Genomic DNA, 19,656 nt, shown 5'->3' with positions numbered 1-19,656 from the left:
AATTTGTATTAAGTGTAGTGATACCTGAGTTTAAAGGCATACAATGTAAGGGAGGAGATTCTACATTTACAAACAACCTCTGCATTTCTTGACTTGTTTGATTTCTCAAACTTTATCATATGATCAATAAACTAGCTCTTGCAGCTTAAGTATATGGGGGGGAGGGGGAGAAGAGATGCCTTTTAGTTTGGGGTGCTTATTTCCCCAAGAAGAGTAGCAAAGGCATGAATGAGTTGTGAAGATTATCCTAAATAAGTCATTCTTGTTTACCACAATTTACAAGAATCAAATTGTGGTTAAAACTACTCAAACATCTAAAGCCCAGCCCCCTTAACATGAGACTAGCAGTACAGTCTTTGCTGTAAAAGAAACTTTATTCATCTGCCAGAGGGGAAAACTTGCTATAGGGAGTCAAACAAGGTTTCTCTCAACAGTTCAGTCAAGTGCTGAACCCAGCTGGAACAGGAAAGCTTCTATACTTTGTGAACTTCCTCTCTCTAAGGCATGTGGTCCACAGATCGATTATGATGGCTCTTCAGGCTACTTGCACTTTTCCAGGCACAGCGATATCTGTCCATCACTAGCACAAAAGGATATGGTCACACTCAAAGGCCCAGCCAGTTTGAAAATGGGTCAAATGGAATCCATGTTTATCCACCAAGCTGCATTTTGTGAAGGTGAGCAGGGTTGAAGTGAGCAGCAGTTTTTGGTTTTGCTCGGGTGGCAGGGAGATCTGATTCTGTCAGAACAGACCAACTGAAGGGGTCTTCAGACCTGCATCACACCCTTTTCTGTAAGTGACTGATAGGTCTGGTTTTATGTCAAAAGGATGCAGGTAGGATGACTCATTGATAGACTGGTACACCATAAGTCAAGACAGAAAAGGAAGATTCAGCTCTTTAATGGTATTAAGCTACTTTGAGCCCTGTTGGTTTGAGACACATTGGAGCTTAAACGTGGTACTGATTCAGGACTAAGTAGTACCTGTCCTGTACCTTGTATCAGAGTAATTTGGGGGCAGCAAAAATCCCTATCCACCACAAAAGGCAACTCTTCAGAAGTCAGACAACATTTAACTATTGCCACTCCCTAAAAAGAATGACTAAATTCAGACAATACCCAAATTATTCCTTGATAAATGGCAACCAGAGCTTGTGTTCAGCTATTGAACTCCTTAAAATAAAGTCTAATTTTGGTAAGTATGTAATGCCTGTTTCAATAAGTGAAAGATATTAGCCTAAACCATTTTGCCTTTGTATTTAACCATATAAAGATACAACACACACACAGCAGAGGGCAGTACACGTACCATACAATTTTTTTCATTAGCTACTCTCCAATCACTTTGTTCCATCGTTAAAGCTGAGAGATTTTGCTATGTAGTCTAAGCAAATACTTTAAAAAATGTTTCCTATAACCCCAGTACAGATCAATATTTAGTTATTCAAGGAGACATACTACAACTGAAGGTTTACCTTCATAACAACAGGTTTCTCAAAGTTGTAGATGGAATGTGCTTTCCGTTGTATGAACTTCTGAAATTCTGTACCAAGGAAAGTGATATTATTTGAGTAACAGTGAAATGATATTTAGAGATTTTAAAGTTGATGATGCTTTCATCTCACCATTATAGACCATTTGAAAATTAAAGGGCTCTCCTTCATATACATCATTTAAGTGTTTCATAGCTATAATCAGGCAGATTTCCAGCACAGACAAGCCTATATGGAAAAAGAAAATATTCACATATGTATGTTTCTAGATCCATTAAAAACATGCACATTTACAATTAGTATTACTTTGATTAATAGAAGCACATCAACAATTCAAAATTACTCTTGTATATAAACTTAAGGGTTGAACAACACTACACTATACTCAAGTTGATCAGATTAAACTTCCTGCTTTTTTGTTAAATACAAATAGGATAGGTAATTGAAATCAAAGCCACTCACCTTGTACTATTATTTCAAGTCTTGTGAAAGTGAGTAGCTTTAATTTTGTTTTTAATCTCATTACTGGATATAGGTGGTCAGCTTTATACAGTTTCAACAGGGGGGAGGGAAAGATAGGGAAGAAACATCTCTCTCCTCACTTTGCCTCAGTGAAAAACTATATGCTATCAAATATTGTAAAATGAAGTAGAGCTATAAAAGTTAAATTCCACTCCTTCTGAAAGGGAAACAAATCAGCTGGCCATGATTGGTGATGTCCTGCTTTAAAAGCTCAGGAAGTTTGGTATTTTAAGACTTTTTCCTAAAGTCAAGTCCTTCAATCTTAAAACCCAAGGGAACCTAAATGCCACTTTAATATAAATTATGTGCCCAATGTACAAGTTAATCATTCTTTTGATAAGTACATCAACTCCACCTTACATTCACACCTGTACTCACTGAATCACTAGACAGGTATTGCATGTGACGTTTACATTGGTGGATGCAGTGTAGTTGTGGCCATAATCAGTCACAGGACATTAGAGAGACAAGATGCATAAGTTAATGTCTTTTATTGGACAAGTGTCTGTGGGAGAGAGAGACGAACTTTCAAGCCATGCAGAGTTGAAGGAGAGCACTGTGCAACTCAAAAGCTTGTCTCACTCCCCACCCAACATTGGTCCAGAGACATGACCTCACCCATGTTGTCTAGCTACACTTACCTTGGTTAACAGTTTTACCCTGTGGACATTCTATTTCTCATCTTTCCATTTGTACATTTTGTGGGCTCCTAGGGTTCAGCCCATCGCCACAGAAACAAACTAACTTCTGATGGGTATTTGATATTCTCAGTCCACCTTCTTATAAACAGGTATCTGTATTAAGAACCATTCTCACTAGTAGCATCCCTCATGGAAGCCTCAGAAGGGCTTAATTTTAGGTTTATATAAACATGTATCTTTCCTTGTCATATTACTATTAAACCTACAAGCATATTTAAAAGGAACAAACTTCTTCCACCATAAACCCAATAGAAATTTGAGCCTTACAGAGTGCTCTTTAAGTTTAAAAACAAGAGCACAAACTTAGGTTGGTTGCTAATAGGGCCAAGTGAATTCTACAGCTGAGTCCTGTTTCAGAGATGTAGCCAAGATATTCTGAAATCAAGGAATGTTTAATGTTCCTCTACTTGGGTAAAGCATAGAGCAAGTCAGTCTTTTTGATATCCAGGACGTAAACTTATGCTTTTTAGAGCAATATCAAGGCCTTGAATTGTACCAAAACCAAGGCAGTGCAGTACCAGAAGAACAGCTGTAATATGCACTATTGATGCAGCTCAGAGAAATATAGGGGAAGCTGCATTCTGCTACAGCTGAAATGTGGGTAGTCAGATATATCTTCAAGAAGAGTTCACTGCAATAAGCCAATGGAGGTGTCTAAGGTATAGATTGTTATGTCTATACCAGAGAAGCATTTTGAGACACTCTTACAACATACTGAAACAGTTGAGGATCTAAAACTACTTAGGTCACCAACTTTGGTAGCAAAACGTCCGCACAAGCCCTGTCCTCCTACCCCAGGAATCAACTCTCAGTTCAAGTTGAATACTTAGTGCAGCACTAGCAGCAGTTTTCTCTAAATGAAGCCTCAACCAGTTCATTCATTTAAACCCTTCTTGGTGAGTCACTGCAAAGGTATCTACTAGATTGAAGACAGACACAGAACTCCATCTCATCAAAATAAGTGATACTGCACCCCCAAGCTCTCCTCACCTCTTGCCTACTGGTCTCAAACAATACAAATGATAGAAGTATGACGTATATCACCTAAAACTAACTGGTTCTTTTTTACAGAGAAAATTAGCTTCTCCTCCAGGCATAAGGGAAGGTAGAGGATAAAAGCAAGGAATCTCATACTTCTGTTACCCATACTATTCTTTCCCTGTAGAAAGGCAACTTCTGTCTACCATGACCTCATTATGGCACCTGTGACAAGCACTAATTTCTCATTAAAAAAAAAAAACTTTACAAAAGTTCACTCATATCTAGAGACCAGGAATCAAAGATCTGGTATGAAGGTTGATATAACAAGTACTCCACACTAACATCTAGTGGTTCCCAACCTTTTCTCTGCTGCAGCTCACTTCAAGCTCCAGGGAACTCCTCTCTTCAGCCCCAGCCAGCAGCTGCAGGAGGGGAGTGGAGGGGCAGAGGAACCAACCCATTGGTCACACAGGAGGGGAGAGGGGGAGACTGAACTCTGATTGGTTGCTCCGCCCCTCAAGGAGGTGCAGCAGTGATGCAGATAGCTAATCAGAAGGCTGCTCTCCCCTTCCCCCCCTCCATTCTCACATGTACTTTTTCATAAAATTCCACAGCACACCTGTTTGGGCCTGACAGCATACCAGTGAGCCATGGCACACCCCTTGGGAAATGCTGCTAGACCTGAGGACCAGACACACTTCATTGCTTCAGAAATAAGGAACAGGTGGGAAAGTAGCAGGGGTAGGGGTGGAAAGCCTATTACCCAAGGGCAGAGATGTTTCTTCTAGTTCAGCAACCTGGTAGGGGAGCGGGAACCTTGTGAGGAAGAAAACACTGTTTGCTGCACTGTATTTGTCCTGTGGCAAGAGGAGATCTTAAGTGCTATCATGTGAGCACCTTCATGGGGCCTATAATTACTAAAATTAAACAAAATTCTGGAATTTACCATGTACAATGTTTGCTTTTGAGTCCATTCTGCATAATTTGCTTGCTTCAAGAAGATCTGATGCAGTCAGAAGGGGGTGTGATATTGTTATGCTACTTAGAGCAAGCATCTGAAAGTAAAGCAAGATAAATTTCTCCTATTTAACTCTTGATTACTGGATACATTCCATACTCCTGACATTCATATGTCAAAGTGGACATGGCTTCCCAAAGTAACCAATTGGAAACATTTATAAATAAAGCTGACATGTGCATACTTTACATTGGAAGTTACAACAATAAAGACAGCTAATAATCTGGCAGCTACTGCTAACAGTTCATTACAACTCTGACTCAGTTTGAGTTATCTGTTCTGCTGATAAGACTGGAGAAAGAAAAACCTTAGATCTGGGAAACAGTGCAGTCTAACCACATTTAGATTCCAAATGCAACATGACTAAGACCGTAATGGCTCACAAATTGATGCAATGAATGCTGAATAGCTGCATCACAAATTTCAGTGATTGGCCATCAGAGTTACTCCTAATGAATTAGCTTTAGTTTGACCTTCAAGTGATTATCCTGCTAAGAGAAAGCTATTATGAACATCATTTCAAGGTATTGCATTTGTATACAGAGAGAAGCAACTTGCCCAATACTTATATAAAATTAAAGTTAGTTGACCATGCAGACCACAGAGACAAGGTTCCACAATAGAGTTTATATCTATCCTGCAAGATATGAAGTTATTAATTACAGTTTATATTTAATGCTTTTAGTGGGTAGAACCCACTTAACAGTTTAGAGGACATGCCAGAATTTTTAGAAAGTAATACAGAACAAGCTGCATTAATTTTAGAAAATTCAGAATACAGTAGACTGATACTCTCTAATTACCAGCCACAGAAAAACATTAAAATGATATTTGAGCCAGTAACAATACAATGCAAATAGAAATTAATTTGTTTCAGACCAGACTGGTATCCCATGCCATCACTTTACATTTGCTTTCATTTCAAATTGACAGTTGATGGACTGTGTCTAACAGTAACTACATGGCAGCAGTCAGATTTACCTCCATTTCTATTTTATAGAAACACACAACGCAAATATTTAAGAAAGCAGCGGATAATAATTTACTTAACACAGCCAAGCAATATTCTTCAATGGAACAGAAACAGATACATAATTTTAATTCTCTAAATCTTCTGCAGTGGAAGGGTGGAGTAGGGGGACAACAGGCAGATTAAGAGGAAATAGTAACACTCTCTGCCATGGCAGAGAATTTTTTTTTTAAATTGTAATAAACATTTGCAGTTTTCTGTCTTGTTGCTGAGCTATGGATTTTATTGCTGTGTCCCACTCCTGTGGGTCCATCTGAAGAAATGTCTGGTTTCTACCCCATTCAGTTAAGTGATAATCAAGACTGTTCTACTGAACATTGTCCAATCCCATGTCTTTAGGGTTTTGTCCCAATGTAAGAATAGAACATAGTGCTTTAAGCAAAGATAACTTACTGACAACTGTCTGTCTAGGTCCTTTGCTTCTATCCTATCTGGTAGCCACTATACTCAGTGGCAGGAAGAAGGAACAATAACGGTCAACCATTCCAGATATACAGGCACCAGTTTGCCTCTTACCCGTTGAATGACTGAGTTACAGAAAAGTCAGAATGAGAACAGCTAAGATTTTACAAATGACAGCCCTAAAGAGAAATGGGGGACATGTAGAATAGAAAGAGGACTACAGGTAACAAAATTACCAAAAGTATTTTGTTGTGAGCCCCTCTTCACTTATCCTACTTTTACACTAGCGGACTTAGTGACCAGTAAATCTACAGAGAAAGGCTTACCCACAGCGGCGTTTGGAGCATTGAATGACTGCACTTCAATTCTGCCATATATAAATTCAGTAGATAATCACAGATGAAAACATACAGACACAGCCAGATAACTGTCTTGCAGATGGAAGATACCTCAGTCCTCCACACTGCTGAGGTGGCCATGAGGAAATGAGAATTGACTAACTGCAGGTCAGGTTTTATTAATGGGATTATAGGCACCTAGGCTACATTCCTAACTTGTCATTTACTGTAGCCTTACAAACAGCTTTGCTGTTGCTGAAGTACTCAACTTTCCTGAATTACTGGTTCTGAGCAAGATAAAACTTCAGGGCCAATTTCACATTGAGAGCATATGATTCCATTGAAGAGAAATGAAAGGTTCTTGATATAATTGAGGTAAAATTATTTCTGAATTAACTTACCCCTGCAGTTTGCTACTTAAGTAAAAATGTGCTGATACAGGGAAAAAAATTAAGGCAGAAAGATAACTAGCAAGATCAGCTCTGATTCTTTCCACTGAAGTCACAGCAATTAAAAACTGTCAACCTGAGAAAAAGCAGCCTTAAGGAGACTTCTCCCACTGGTTCAAATGGCAAACAATTACATAGAAAATTAAGGGAAAGTCCCATTAAGAGAAACTTGTCTGCGCTTGGGGTGCTGTAATGAGACAGGATACAGATTTTAGCAGTTACAAACTTCCTATTGCCAAAGAATAAACTCAGGGCTCACCTTCAGCTCCATTTCCAAGCCATACAAAAATTCAGGACATGCGAGAGAGAACAATTCTGTACCTCAGCCTTTTTATTCCAACTAACTGGTAAAGAAATTCCAGACGCAGGTAAAATTATGACATGTGGATAGCTTCTGGCTCTGACAGGCATTTAGCTATTTTTTCTAGAGAAGCCTTGCGCCTTAGACCAGAAACCTCTAAGCCACCAGGCAACAGGAGCTAGATGTTCCAAGCTGTAGGTGATGGTTTGGGCTCAGGATAACAGGTCAAGTTTCCATATCTGAGATAAGTATCAATAGATGACTGTGGTCAGTGCTCATGATACTAGAGAATCAGAAGAACTAGATCGAGAGAAATTCTCAGCGTGGTCCTGTCTGATTTTTCTTAACCTAGGTAACAGGGAGGCAGTAGCTCAATTCTCTTTTCCTGTCCCCTGAGAAAGCATCTTTTCCCAAGGCAGTTGGGAAAAGCTCCTCTAGTGAAATCTGAGCTGTCTACCCTAACCTGCTGACACATGATACCATGACCATGTTGGCACAGCAAACTAGAACTTAACTGTCATTCAAAACGGGTTCCAAGCTCAATACAGCTAAGCAAAGAGCCTAGGATTCCAGCACTTTCAGATTTGGAAATCGAAGAGGGCAAGTTTCTTGGGCTGACAACTAAGTGAACTCTTCAGCCTGACAAGATGGTGGCAAGTTTAATTGCAGAGAAACTCAGCTTCCAAAGTGGAAGAATAACACAGAAAAGATTCCTGCTTGGGGTGGGCACCATCTCTGACCAAGTTCTGGAGGGGACATAAGCAGAATCTGACCCAATGTGCCAAATCTGCACAGAACACAGTGGTTGATCAGCTGAAACAAGTGTGCCTGGCACAGGTAAGGAAAGATTCTAATGTCTACCCTCAGATGTCATACCTTGATGTTTGATTACCAAGGCTGGAAGCAGACGGGGAGAATTCTCCCATGCAGAAGAGGGGTCCGTGGTCTGTAAGAGAGGGAGAGAGACTGTTCACAGACTGGAGGGAGACTGAGGCTTGAATCACATTCGAGTAGAGAGAAACTGAATAATTTTCCTGGTTCAAGCTGGTTATGAAGGTTAAGAGTTATACAGAAAACCCACAAGTCAGAAGCAAGACCAAAAGAGAGGGACAGAAGTGGAAATGCTGTTTACACAACTAGGCAGCCAGATGTGACAGCCCACTAAGGAAGCCCACATATCTGGCAGAAATCCCAGGACTGCTGACGGCCATATCACAGAAGTATGAGGCCACCTGAATGGAGTCAGATAACACCCAGTGTTTTCTGTTTGGGCTTGAGGGAGACTAGGATACCAAACACCTTTTTTAAAGTCTACTTATGTGAGATCAAAACAGGCTTGTACTGGAAAGAAAAAGGAATCTGGTGAGAGTAAGAGATTGAGAAGAGTGAGAGTAGAGGTGAGGGCAGGGGCAAAGGTTAGAAGACATAGGGAGATGGTCCCTTGGGAGGTTGTGGAAGGAGAGCAGACATGAAGTCTCAAGTATCCATGACAAGAAAAAAGGAGGAAATCATATTGAGAGGTAAGGAGGAAAATGTAGGGGGCAAAAAAGTGGAACGGGGAGACTATCAGAACTTACTGATCTTCTCTGAAGAAATAACTAGGATCCTGTCTGGAAAGGGAGGAAGGAACAGAATAGGGGATGAATTTGAGGTAGGAGTCAAAGATGGGGAAAAGGCAACTAGAGCTGCAGACTTACAAGTAAGATTGTGGCAGCAGTAGTACAGCTGTTTGGTTAAGATGGCAAAATTGAAGGAAGTAAAGAGTCTCTGAAGTATAAGTAGTTGGGATTCAGCAATTAGAGTAAGAAAAGAAATCTTATTCAGGGCAAAGTATTATGATCTAACTGGAAATAGTCTGTTAAGAGTGAAGTGTTTTGAACATACTCATTCTAAGATGTACGCAATAAAGAGCTCGGCAATACATTTTATAGTATAGCAAGACTAAGTATGAAGTCAAACAATGAAGACTCATGAACCATAAGTGTATCCTTAAATGGAAGCACTTTGCCATAAATGAGCACGATTATTCATATACTTAAGGAATAAAATACATACTAGCACATGAAGGAATGTACAAATATGCACTGCTAATCAAATTTGAAAAAACCTATCCAATAGGATGTTTCAAGTAAAGCTTAAATAACTTGTATGAAAAATAACTGCAGCTGACAGGCTACTGAATGAGCAATTTCATGAGATCTAACAATATTTTAGAAATATATCCATACCAATAGCATGTGAAGTGATCGCAGGTCTTTGCTACAGTAGAAATGATTTCGCAGCACATCTTGCACAGTTTTGTCTTCTGAAAGAGACTAAAAATGGATTTTTTAAGAAATACACTGGTAAAATTAGTGCACTGGTTCTTGCCTATCTGGAAAATTCTTGGTCAGCTAACCAGACCTACTTTTATTATCCAGTATTAATATTTATCATGGAATCAGAACAAAATTCTGAAAAAAACCTCACTGACCTAAATCTCTCCCTTTTTTAAAAGGGAAAGAGGCCGAGCTCTTGTAGAGTACATTTCCACAAGTAATACTCAAAGACATTTCAGTTCATTTTGTACTGGACTAGAGGCAGTAAAATAGTAACATGCCACCATTATGAGTCCCTTTCCAGCTCTGAAATATACATATTATGGTGCACTCTCAATGTGTTTTGTCTAAGCATATGACCCATTGTAGAACTTGAGACTTGCTGTCTAGATTCTATAAACCTATTGAAAAAAGTTACTGAAAGATAAATTCATGTATTTTCTCATTTGTATCCATATTTTTATGGTACATATGATACAATGATACATATGATACAATGAGTTTATGGTTTCTTTGAATAAGAATAACTCCATTGTATTTCCGCAGTGTTGAGACTCTTCAGATGGATCATTCAAACTCTAATATCCCCGTCCCCCTTTAGAGTTCACTAAGGCCTGGTCTACATTACATGTAAGCTGCTTTGCGTCAACCTAGCTGCGGAGGAGTCTTCACTTAAATTTGGCTCCCATCGATGTAAGTGCCTCTCTATATCAATTTTGTAACACCACTTCCCAGTGGTGTGAAATCACAGTTAATGTAATTAGGTTGTTGCTTATGTTGATTGTACTTTTTTTCAGGAGCCATCCCACAATGCCCCACTTAGATAATACAATTGATACAAGGCCGCACAATGCCAACACAAGGAGTCATGGGGGTGCACACAAGCAATTTAATAACCACGGTGGCTGTATATCAATATAAGTTAGGTCAACAATTTTGTGATATATACCTCACCTAAGCGGTAGTTATATTTTAGTTCTCCTTTCATTAAGTATAAACCTCCAACTAACAACACATTCTCCCTCATCAGCCAACTTTTGTACCTCTCATCCAAAAATAAAGTACATCTAATCTGATAAATTGGCCTGACTACTTCTGATGCCACCTTGGAATGTTTTGACCAGCTTTTCAAGCTGAAGCCTCTCTAAAAAAATTGCAAGACAATAATTTAAAGTATGCAGTGTTGTTGTAGCAGTGTCGGTACCAGGATAAGAGACACAAGGTGGGTGAGCTAATTTTTTTTATTGGACCAACTTCTGTTGGGGAGACAAAATTTCAAGCCTTACACAGAGCTCTTCTTTAAGTCTGGAAAACATACTCAGGCTTATTTACACTACAGTTTTGTTGATGCAAGTTATGCTGACAATCAAAAAGCGCTCTAATTACATCACTTATGCATGTTTGCACAATGCTCCTTCTGTCAGCAGAGTATCCACAATTGCTGCTCTAGCATTGATAATGAGAGCAGTGCACTGTGGGTAGGTATTCCACTGTGCAACTTGCCATCTTCTTCTAGGAGTTGTGGGAAGATGGAGCGGATCGCAGTGCATCATGGGTGTGGGCTCAATGTCCCATGATGCAGTTTTTTCCATCCAATCATTCCATGGGTTTCCAACTGTGTTTTGTGGCATTTTTCAATGACCCTGTTTACGGTACGCCCACCATCTCTGTCTGAAAGGATGAATCGTGCACTGCTCTCCATTGTTGTGGTCACTGTTATGAACACATCACGGATAGTCTTGTAGTATATCATGAACCCCCAATATAAACAGGAATCAGAGGTACATGACCTATTGTGTACCATGGAAAAAACCACCACCAGATTACTTTTGGCATTCACGGAGCAGCTGCACATAGTGGACCTTTGCTTTTGAGCTTGGGAAACATGCACTGAGTGGTGGGATCGCATTGCTATGCTGATCGGGGATGAAAAGCACTAGCTGCAGAATTTTCAGATGCAGAAAGCCACCTTCCTGGAACTGTGTGTGGAACTTGCCCTGACACTGTAGAGTAAGCTCTCGCAAATGAGAGCTGCCCTCTCGGTGGAAAAGCACATGGCTATTGCTGTGTGGAAGTTAGCAACTCCACACTGCTGCCAGTCAGTCGCTAATCAGTTTGCAGTCACGAAGTCCACTTTTGGGGTTGCATTAACGCAACTGTCCAGCACCATTAATTGCATTCTATGATGGACTGTGACTCTTGGAAACATGAGTGAAATAGTAGATGGCTTTGCAGAAATGAGATTCCCTAACTGTGGTGGCAACAGCACACATATCCCAATAAGGGCCCCTGACCATCTTGTGATGGAGTACATCAATAGAAAGGGGTACTTCTCTATGGTATTGCTGGCATTGTGGATCACCATGGGTGTTTCACAGACATCAATGCAGGGTGGTCCAGGAAGGTGCATGACACATGCATCTTAAGGAACACCGACCTGTACTAAAGTTGCAAGCAGGGACTCTTTCCACACCAGAAGATTTGAATAGGAGATGCTGAAATGTCCAGTGATCGTGGGAGACCCAGCATACCTCTTACTCCCATGACACATGAAGCCTTAGACAGGAAACCTTAAAAGTGTCTGTTCCACCCCAAAGATGGCTGCATTTCAGTAGTGGATAAAATTATTCCAGCATTAAAAAAAAAAAAAAAAAAAAAAAAAAAAATTCAGTGTTTATTAAACACTTTTATGGATTCTTTGGGGATGAATGGTGCTTTAAATTGTTAGAGACAAGGTGGATGAGGTAAATTTTTTGCCCAGAAGGGTCGGCTCGCTATGCCGTTACAGAGATGGTAAGCCAGGGGCACTTTACTGTGCTATAGAGAGGATCAATGATCTTTATAAAGCTCATTTCAAATGCCCTGTATTAGAGGGGTGCCTGGGCAACATAGGTTTAATGGTTTAATGTGGATCACTGTTTTGTCACAAGGCGGCCACAGGGTATCTGAGGACAGCGTTGGGGGGGGGGGGGGGGGGGGGGGAGGAAGGTTAATAGTCTCTTCTAAAACCAAATCAAAATAATTAAAGTGACTTGGTAGGACACTACAATGGGGAATACAGAGGTACAGGGTATCTGCTGTACAGCTCCGGTATTTTAAACATGCGCTTTCTTCCCTAGGTGACCATGAGCGATAACAGTCTCCTGAGGGTAACGCACGAGGAAAGGGAAGATTTGCTGCACGCAGCGGGGTACCGGCCTGGCCCTTATGCCACTATGCTGTGTTCCGCCATGAGGCCAGCTCCCTTGATTGCAGCGTGGCGCAGCAAAGTATCCTACCGGGGAGGAAGGAACAAGGCTGCCCTCCCCCGAAACCTTGTGCAAAGGATAACAGATTACCTACATGAAAGTTTCCTTAAGAGATCAACTGATGATTCTTGGAGCATATCTCTACACATAAATAATCTGTTCTAGGGGTAACCCCCCAGTAAAGTCCGCTGAACGCCTGAAATCCCCTTCCTGCCCCACCCCGACCAATGTAAAAGGACAGAACTGCTCAGAAGAAAACAAAACAAAAACAAAACAAAAAAAAAACCCTCACCAGATGTGCCTTCCCTGGGATCATTATTGCTGTCCTGGGTGCTGCTGGACTGCTCTGGGGTCAGGAATACAACCTGACTGTCTAGGAGAATGGACACCCCGCTCTCCTGCACCCTGCTCTCTTCAGCTGCCTCCTCCTCATCCACGGACTGTGATCTAGCGGAGGTATCGATGCTGTGGGGAGGCACCGTGGTGAGGTCACCGCCGAGAATTGCATGCAGCTCCTCGTAGAAATGGCACGTTTTTGGCGAGGAGCCAAAACGGCTGTTAGCTTCCCTGGCTTTCTGATATGACTGCCAAAGCTCCTTGATCTTCACACGGCACTGCTGCACATCCCTGTTCTATCCCTTCTCCTGCATGCCCTAGGATATCTTCCCGTAAATGTCCAAATTCCTTTTGCTGGCTCTGAGCTGAGCCATAACAGAATCCTCGCCCCACAGACCGATGAGATCTAAGACCTCTGGTCAACTCCAGGCTGGAGCGCGTTTGGGCCTTGCAGTAGCCATGAAGAGTCCAGCGACAAAGCTCTCTCCACGCTGGCTGCAGAGGAAATGAAAATTCTAATTTTCCCAGGGCATGAGAGGAGGGGCCATTTCCGGGTAGCGTGACAACATAATGGGGCATTGTGGGATACCTGCCGGAGGCCATTAACGTCGAATTACATTACGCTCTGTTTACACTGATGCAAAATCGACCCAATAAAATAGAATTAGGTGCTACGCCACTTGCAGAGGTGGTTTTATTACGTCGACTTTTGCTGCAGTTTAAGTAGACGGAACTGCCGTGCCAGCATAGACGCAGGCTTTCGGAGATCGACATAAGTGACATTACGTCGACCTCCGTCGCCAGTGTAGACCAGGCCAAGGTCTCTAAGACATCTAGTCAGTGTGAACTTCATTTCCCCTTAAGAGAACTTAAATCCAAGCATAATTTGTTCAGCAGTATTTCAAATAGCACGTGATTCACCATTCATGTGATTCATCATATCATCCTTTACTCAGATTAATAAATTACTTGAAATGGCTAAGACACTAGTGGTCTGACCAATATTATCTTATTGTTTTTCTTGTACTTTAGTTCTGTTTGTACAAGGCCTAGCACAATGAGTGCTATGATTATACAAATGTTAAATTCTCACTAGCTTTCTGAAAACTAAGAGTGTTAGCATATGTTTGCACTTTTTGCTTCAAGGTAATTTCACATTTTATTCCTTTCTTAAATAGTTAACACCAAAAACAGAGAGAGGAAGGTAAAAGACAAAAAACACTATTTTAAGCCACAGTAATTTAGCAAATTTATGAATTTTAACTTTTTCAAATATTTCAATGAGACAAGTAAATTACCTCATTATTACTGCCTTTGTTTCAAGTTACCTGAACATTCTTATTCCATGTCTGTGTGAAAGGTTTGTCAAGAAATTCTGCAGGTAGATATAACTGTTCTTTAAATATTCTAAGATATTGTTTAAAATCAAATGAATTCATCAAATATATCTGCCGGTGGGAGAACCTTGACTTCACTCTCTTTTCCAGGAGTTCCAGAATATCCTTGTAAAAACAAAAATGAAGATATTTAATGAAACAGTCTTCTAAGATGAGAGTACAAACAGCATAAACTGAAAAAATTGGCTTAATTATTTCAGTTTTAATAATTTAACGCATTAGTAACAAAAATTTGCTAATTTAGAATATAAATCATCTTTTTAAAATGCCTAACTACAAGCCATTTACTTTAAGTCGTGTACTACAATACATCATATACAATTAGTTGCTGGGATAATCTATGGAAAAATTACTGTGTAAGTAAATATTTAAATTACTTTGGGTTGTATTGAAGACATTCAGCCACTGTACCAGGGCTGTACACATGTATAGGTTGGTGGCTGTTTCACACTTCTTTTGGCAGGCTGAACCTGACCTTACTAAAAAGATTTCAAGAGCCAACATTTCTCTTTTTAAAAGAATAATTCTCTTGTACCTCACAAATGCTATTAGGTTGCTTTTGAGCTGGAAGAATAACCTGCTTTTCTCTAGAGAGGAAACAAAGGTTATCAGCAGGAAATAAGAGGACACTGGTGTTTGTCTACTGAGACACAAAGTAAGTACTGCTTCCCTATTAAACTGACATTTGGGTCACAGAAAAATTACTTTGTTTCCAGTCTCTCTTTCTTGTTCTGAAATCAGGAAGATTTGGGCTTTGTTAAAATCCATAGTAAGTACAGTTGTAATAAGACAAAACACTGAATCTTGTGTTCCCAATCTGATGACCCACCGTATATCAAACCTCCAATTCCCAAACCAAAAACCAGAAGCACCCCAAACTTCTGTTCTAATGGAGGCCCATTGTTTCTTGGGACAGTTTCCTCTTCCTTTTCTTGTGACCTGGTCATCTTTTCAACTGTTGCTTTAAAATCATTTTAAGAAGTTACAATAATCTTTAATAATGCTTTTTCTAGATTGTTAATGTTAGAATCACAAAAGTGTTTGATTGAATATTGGTTGTTTCACCAGCTTTTAAAAACACACACAGTTTGTATTCCACAAAGACATACCGCAATGTAGTGATGCTTTATCATTGAAACACTAAATCTGTGCAAGACTTCTTATATTCACTTCGTAAAAAATGAGGCAAAGTCTGATACCCTTTCCAAAATTTGTCTAAATCAGAAGTCTTTTCGTTTGTAAGTGTGACAGCATTACAGCAGCAATTATTAGTGAAAAAAGTTGATTTTAAAAAAGCATGTGTCATCTTTCACGTATGGTAGAAAAACAGTGTAGATCCCAGTTTCTACTCTTGCTCAATAGTGAATGAGGGAACTTTTGTGAATTTTGTAACTGAAAGTTGATCCTGTTATTTCATATGGAAAACTAATGAGAAATGGATTAGCATGGCTCCTGCAAAGTAAAGTAGAAGAACTGCAAGTTTTTGCTCTCTTCTCAGGAATGTAACAATTTTTAAAGCAGTAAAGCTGAAGCTAACAGGGAACTAAACAAGCAGAGACCCTAAAAGCCTACTTATATAATGAGGCAAGCCTGAAGATTGACAGCTCACAAGCTATGACTCCTGTTGTTTGTGGCCACCTACTATATATAATCCCTGAAACAGTTAGTTGGTTTTACTTTTTAGTAGTTCTTTATATTAATTATAAAATAAATTTCCTATCAAAACAAACATAGCACTGAGCAATGCTTGTTGTCCTGTGTACCCCCATGTCTTGAGACTAGAAGTTTACATAGTTTTATTTTTTTAATTATCTGAAATGAAAGGGCATTGTTCTTTGATGGGTTCAGTGTGGTTTGGGATCATGTACAGTGCTTATTCTAGTTTGGGTTTTTTTTTGTGAGGGATACCAGTGCTAAGTTTGTTACTGTATCCTGAAGGTGACCCTGTCCTCAATTCCATCTTTAGGTCCAGACATAGGCAATGCACCCACTAAGTGGGGTGACCACTACTTTTTCTCTTCTTTCCTATGTTAAGACATAGGAAAAATTGACATAGCATTGCCATTGTTTCTATGGCATTAGCTTTAATAGCTTCTTGTGATGTCATTTTTTTCTTAAGTTTTGGTACATGTTTTGGTGAGATACTTGATCTTTAAGACATATATTGGAGGATGTAGTTCTTGATGCAGGAAAAATATGCTCTCTTTTAAATCTGAAAGAGCACTTCATTTTCTTAAGAAACATTACTGACACACACGCCTGTTTTCCTACTTCTGTTCCTATTTGCTCTGAACATGTCGTGTTTTATGTCACTTATTTTGTATCAGTACTGAAATCAATTTTTAAAGTAAGCCAATATGATGACATTAGCTAAGGGGGAGAAATTTCTAAAGCAAGCGCAATTGCCTCCAAATCAATCAGCCCTTTGGGAAAATATTGCTGTAATTCAGTCACACGAGTCTTAAAAATAAAAATGTGAGAAGCATGTGAAACATTACAGATGTCAGCAACATAAGTTATGAAACAGCAGAAAAGAAAAACTTCTTACCTGTCTACACGTAAGTCCAATAACTGTTACGGGAGTCTGTGCTGATTGAGATATATCAAAAAGGTTATACAGTAATGTCTGGTTCTTGTGGTGAACAAAGAGGTCAAATTCATCCAGTATAAATAGCACAGGACAACTGTTATCTCGGTCACCTAAGAAAGGAATTAAAACAGTCAGCAGATTATCCAACTAGTAAAATACATGGATTATTAGACTTCTTACCTTTGCAGCACTTTTGTTCTAGTCTGCCCTCAAGTTTTAACCTTTTTGTAGAATCTTTGCTATTTCATAAGGTCCCCATCTCACATGTACTTGCTACATGCCAAGGTAAATTACTATTATTTAGCTTAAAGAACTGCTGAGGTTTCACTACCTTGTCAAGATGTTTTTGGTTGCAAATAAAAACAAGTGAAAGACAGTTAAGACATCTATTTATCATATTAATATTTTAAAAGCTACATCAATTCTCATCATTGGCAACAGATTGGTAACAGCATTGCAAAAATCTACATACACATCCACCATTGCATTCTAGGCCTGAATGCATAGCAAATATCTGCTTTTGGCAGGATGAACAGTAAAACGTGCAAAATCTGACTTCATTTTGCAAGGGAGTGAGGGAACAAAAAGCATACCCACACAGTAACTGTTAAAAAGCAACAGAAAATGTTCAATACTATTTCCAGATTTTTTTTTTTTTTTTAAATCTGCCAACATTAGCCATTCAATAAACAGCAGGGAGAAGTCTTTAGTGCTGCTCCTGTCAATTAAGCGCATTTGATTCAAATATCTCAATGCTTGATATGGCCACAATACTGTTCTCTCCATTGATTTTGCAACCAAGGTTCATTCTCATGCAGAATTGCCTTGTTCTATTGCCTAGAGTGTCAGATAATCCTTGATTTCTCTACAGCATTTTGGTGAAAGTTTGTTAAAACTCACCCAGAGTTTAAGAAGTCTTATATAAAATATTTACCTTTCTTTAAAGCTTCAAGAAGAAATGCAAGGTTTTCAGCAAAACTGCCCTAAAGAAAAGAAAGTTTCATAAAACCATAAGCAGGAAGGGACCTCCTCAAAAGGTCATCTAGTCCATCCACCTGTGCTGAGACAGAACTAAGTATACCTAGACCATCCCTGACAGGTGTTTGTCCAACCTGTTTTAAAAACTATCCAATGGGGGGCAAAACGAGGTGGGGAGGGAAGAGGAGAAGGGAGATTCCACTATCTCCTTTGGTAATCTATTCCAGAATATAAACTATCTTTACAGTAAGAAAGATAAATCTCCCTTGCTGCAGATTAAGCCCATTATGTCTTGTCTTACCTTCCATGGACCTGGAGAACAAATCCACTAGTGTCATCTTTCTAACAACATTTTACACAGTTGAAGAATGTCATCAGGCCCCACCACCTCAGTCTTCTTTTCTCAAGACTAAACTTGTCAATATTTTTTTTTTTTTTTTTAAAACCTTTCCTCATAGGTCATGTTTTCTAAACCTTTTATCATTTTTGTTGCTCCAGCTGAGGTCTCACCAGTGCCAAGTAGAGCAGAACTACCTCCTGTTTCTTACATCTGACACTTCTGTTAATACACCCCAGAATAGCCTTCTTTCAACTGAATCACATTGACTCATGTTGAACGTGTGACCCAATATACCCTTCAGACTCTCTTTTTTTCCTGCGGTACTACTGCCTAGCCAGTTATTCCCCATTTTGTATTTGTGCATTTGATTTTTCCTTCTTAAGTGTAGTACTTTGCACTTGTCACAACTGAATTTCATCTGTCTGATTTCACAATTCTCTAATTTATCAAGGTCATTCTAAATTCTAATCCAGCCTGGAAAGCTAATCGAGAGATTTCTGTTAAAAACCGAAAATGTTGTAAGTTCAGACTCATAAGAAAGTTCACCCTTTAAAAGCCTTTTTGAAATAAAGCTACCTTTTGGTTAAGCCCTATACGTTATAAGAAAAAATTGCTTACAACATTATGTTGTGTAACCATGTTCTACTTAGCAGGTGGCAAAGAAAACTACTGTTAGTTCTCCATAAGGACTAGTTCTATCCACCTTCTTCTGCATGAAAACTGAAAAGATTTACCACCACAGTAACACATGCATGAAGTGAAACAGGGTTGAAAGAAAACTAAAATAAATCAAGTTACTAAGTAGTTTTCCTTTGTCTCTTCCTCCTCATACTGCACATATAAAAACATAAAACTGGTAAATTCCTTGACTTGAGTAGTTTTTACTTAATTAGCAATTTGTGCACGTGTTCGGCATGCAATTTTCAAATCAGCAGTACCACCATACTTTTGCTGGAAAAAAAGTGCTATCCCACTGCCACCCCTTCTCTCTTGCAGGGTACAAAATTGTGAAAGGGGTGGGAAAGAGTGGTCATGGCAATAACATTCTAGTGCAATACCCAGTGAAAAGAGAAGAGTACGGGTGAGGAATGAAACTAACTTGGAACAGGGGCAAGACCATAACAAGTAAAGAAGGGATCTTCCATTTATGTACAGGTTAAATCAGCAGGGTCTAAATTAATCCAAGTCAAAGGAGAATGTGTGTAGAAGGAGGG

The 19,656-nt window shown here is 39.5% G+C and overlaps 1 protein-coding gene across 3 annotated transcripts in view; it reads right to left on the bottom strand.

The window, feature by feature from the left end:
• The window catches only part of ORC4 (origin recognition complex subunit 4), a 46,074-nt gene that overhangs the window by 1,169 nt on the left and 25,249 nt on the right, over positions 1 to 19,656 (bottom strand). Inside the window, exons 7-14 of one of the 3 annotated variants that reach the window (XM_067549493.1) lie at positions 18,059 to 18,107; positions 17,083 to 17,234; positions 14,466 to 14,639; positions 9,464 to 9,550; positions 4,644 to 4,752; positions 1,626 to 1,721; positions 1,476 to 1,543; positions 260 to 580 (exon numbers count right to left, since the gene is read on the bottom strand). In XM_067549493.1, coding sequence (XP_067405594.1) covers positions 578 to 580; positions 1,476 to 1,543; positions 1,626 to 1,721; positions 4,644 to 4,752; positions 9,464 to 9,550; positions 14,466 to 14,639; positions 17,083 to 17,234; positions 18,059 to 18,107 — 738 coding nt within the window. In that variant the 3' untranslated portion in view covers positions 260 to 577. Of the gene's footprint in view, positions 1 to 259; positions 581 to 1,475; positions 1,544 to 1,625; positions 1,722 to 4,643; positions 4,753 to 8,111; positions 8,182 to 9,463; positions 9,551 to 14,465; positions 14,640 to 17,082; positions 17,235 to 18,058; positions 18,108 to 19,656 lie in introns of those variants that run through there. The other 2 variants (XM_067549492.1, XM_067549491.1) reach the window with 2 other exon arrangements.

This window comes from Emydura macquarii, unplaced genomic scaffold (assembly GCF_026122565.2).
Source record: "Emydura macquarii macquarii isolate MOO-44397 ecotype Brisbane River unplaced genomic scaffold, CSIRO-AGI_Emac_v2 contig_1253, whole genome shotgun sequence".
Lineage (NCBI taxonomy): Eukaryota > Metazoa > Chordata > Testudines > Chelidae > Emydura > Emydura macquarii.
Note: the sequence above shows the minus strand (reverse complement) of the source record. Positions and strands in the feature narration are given on the sequence as shown.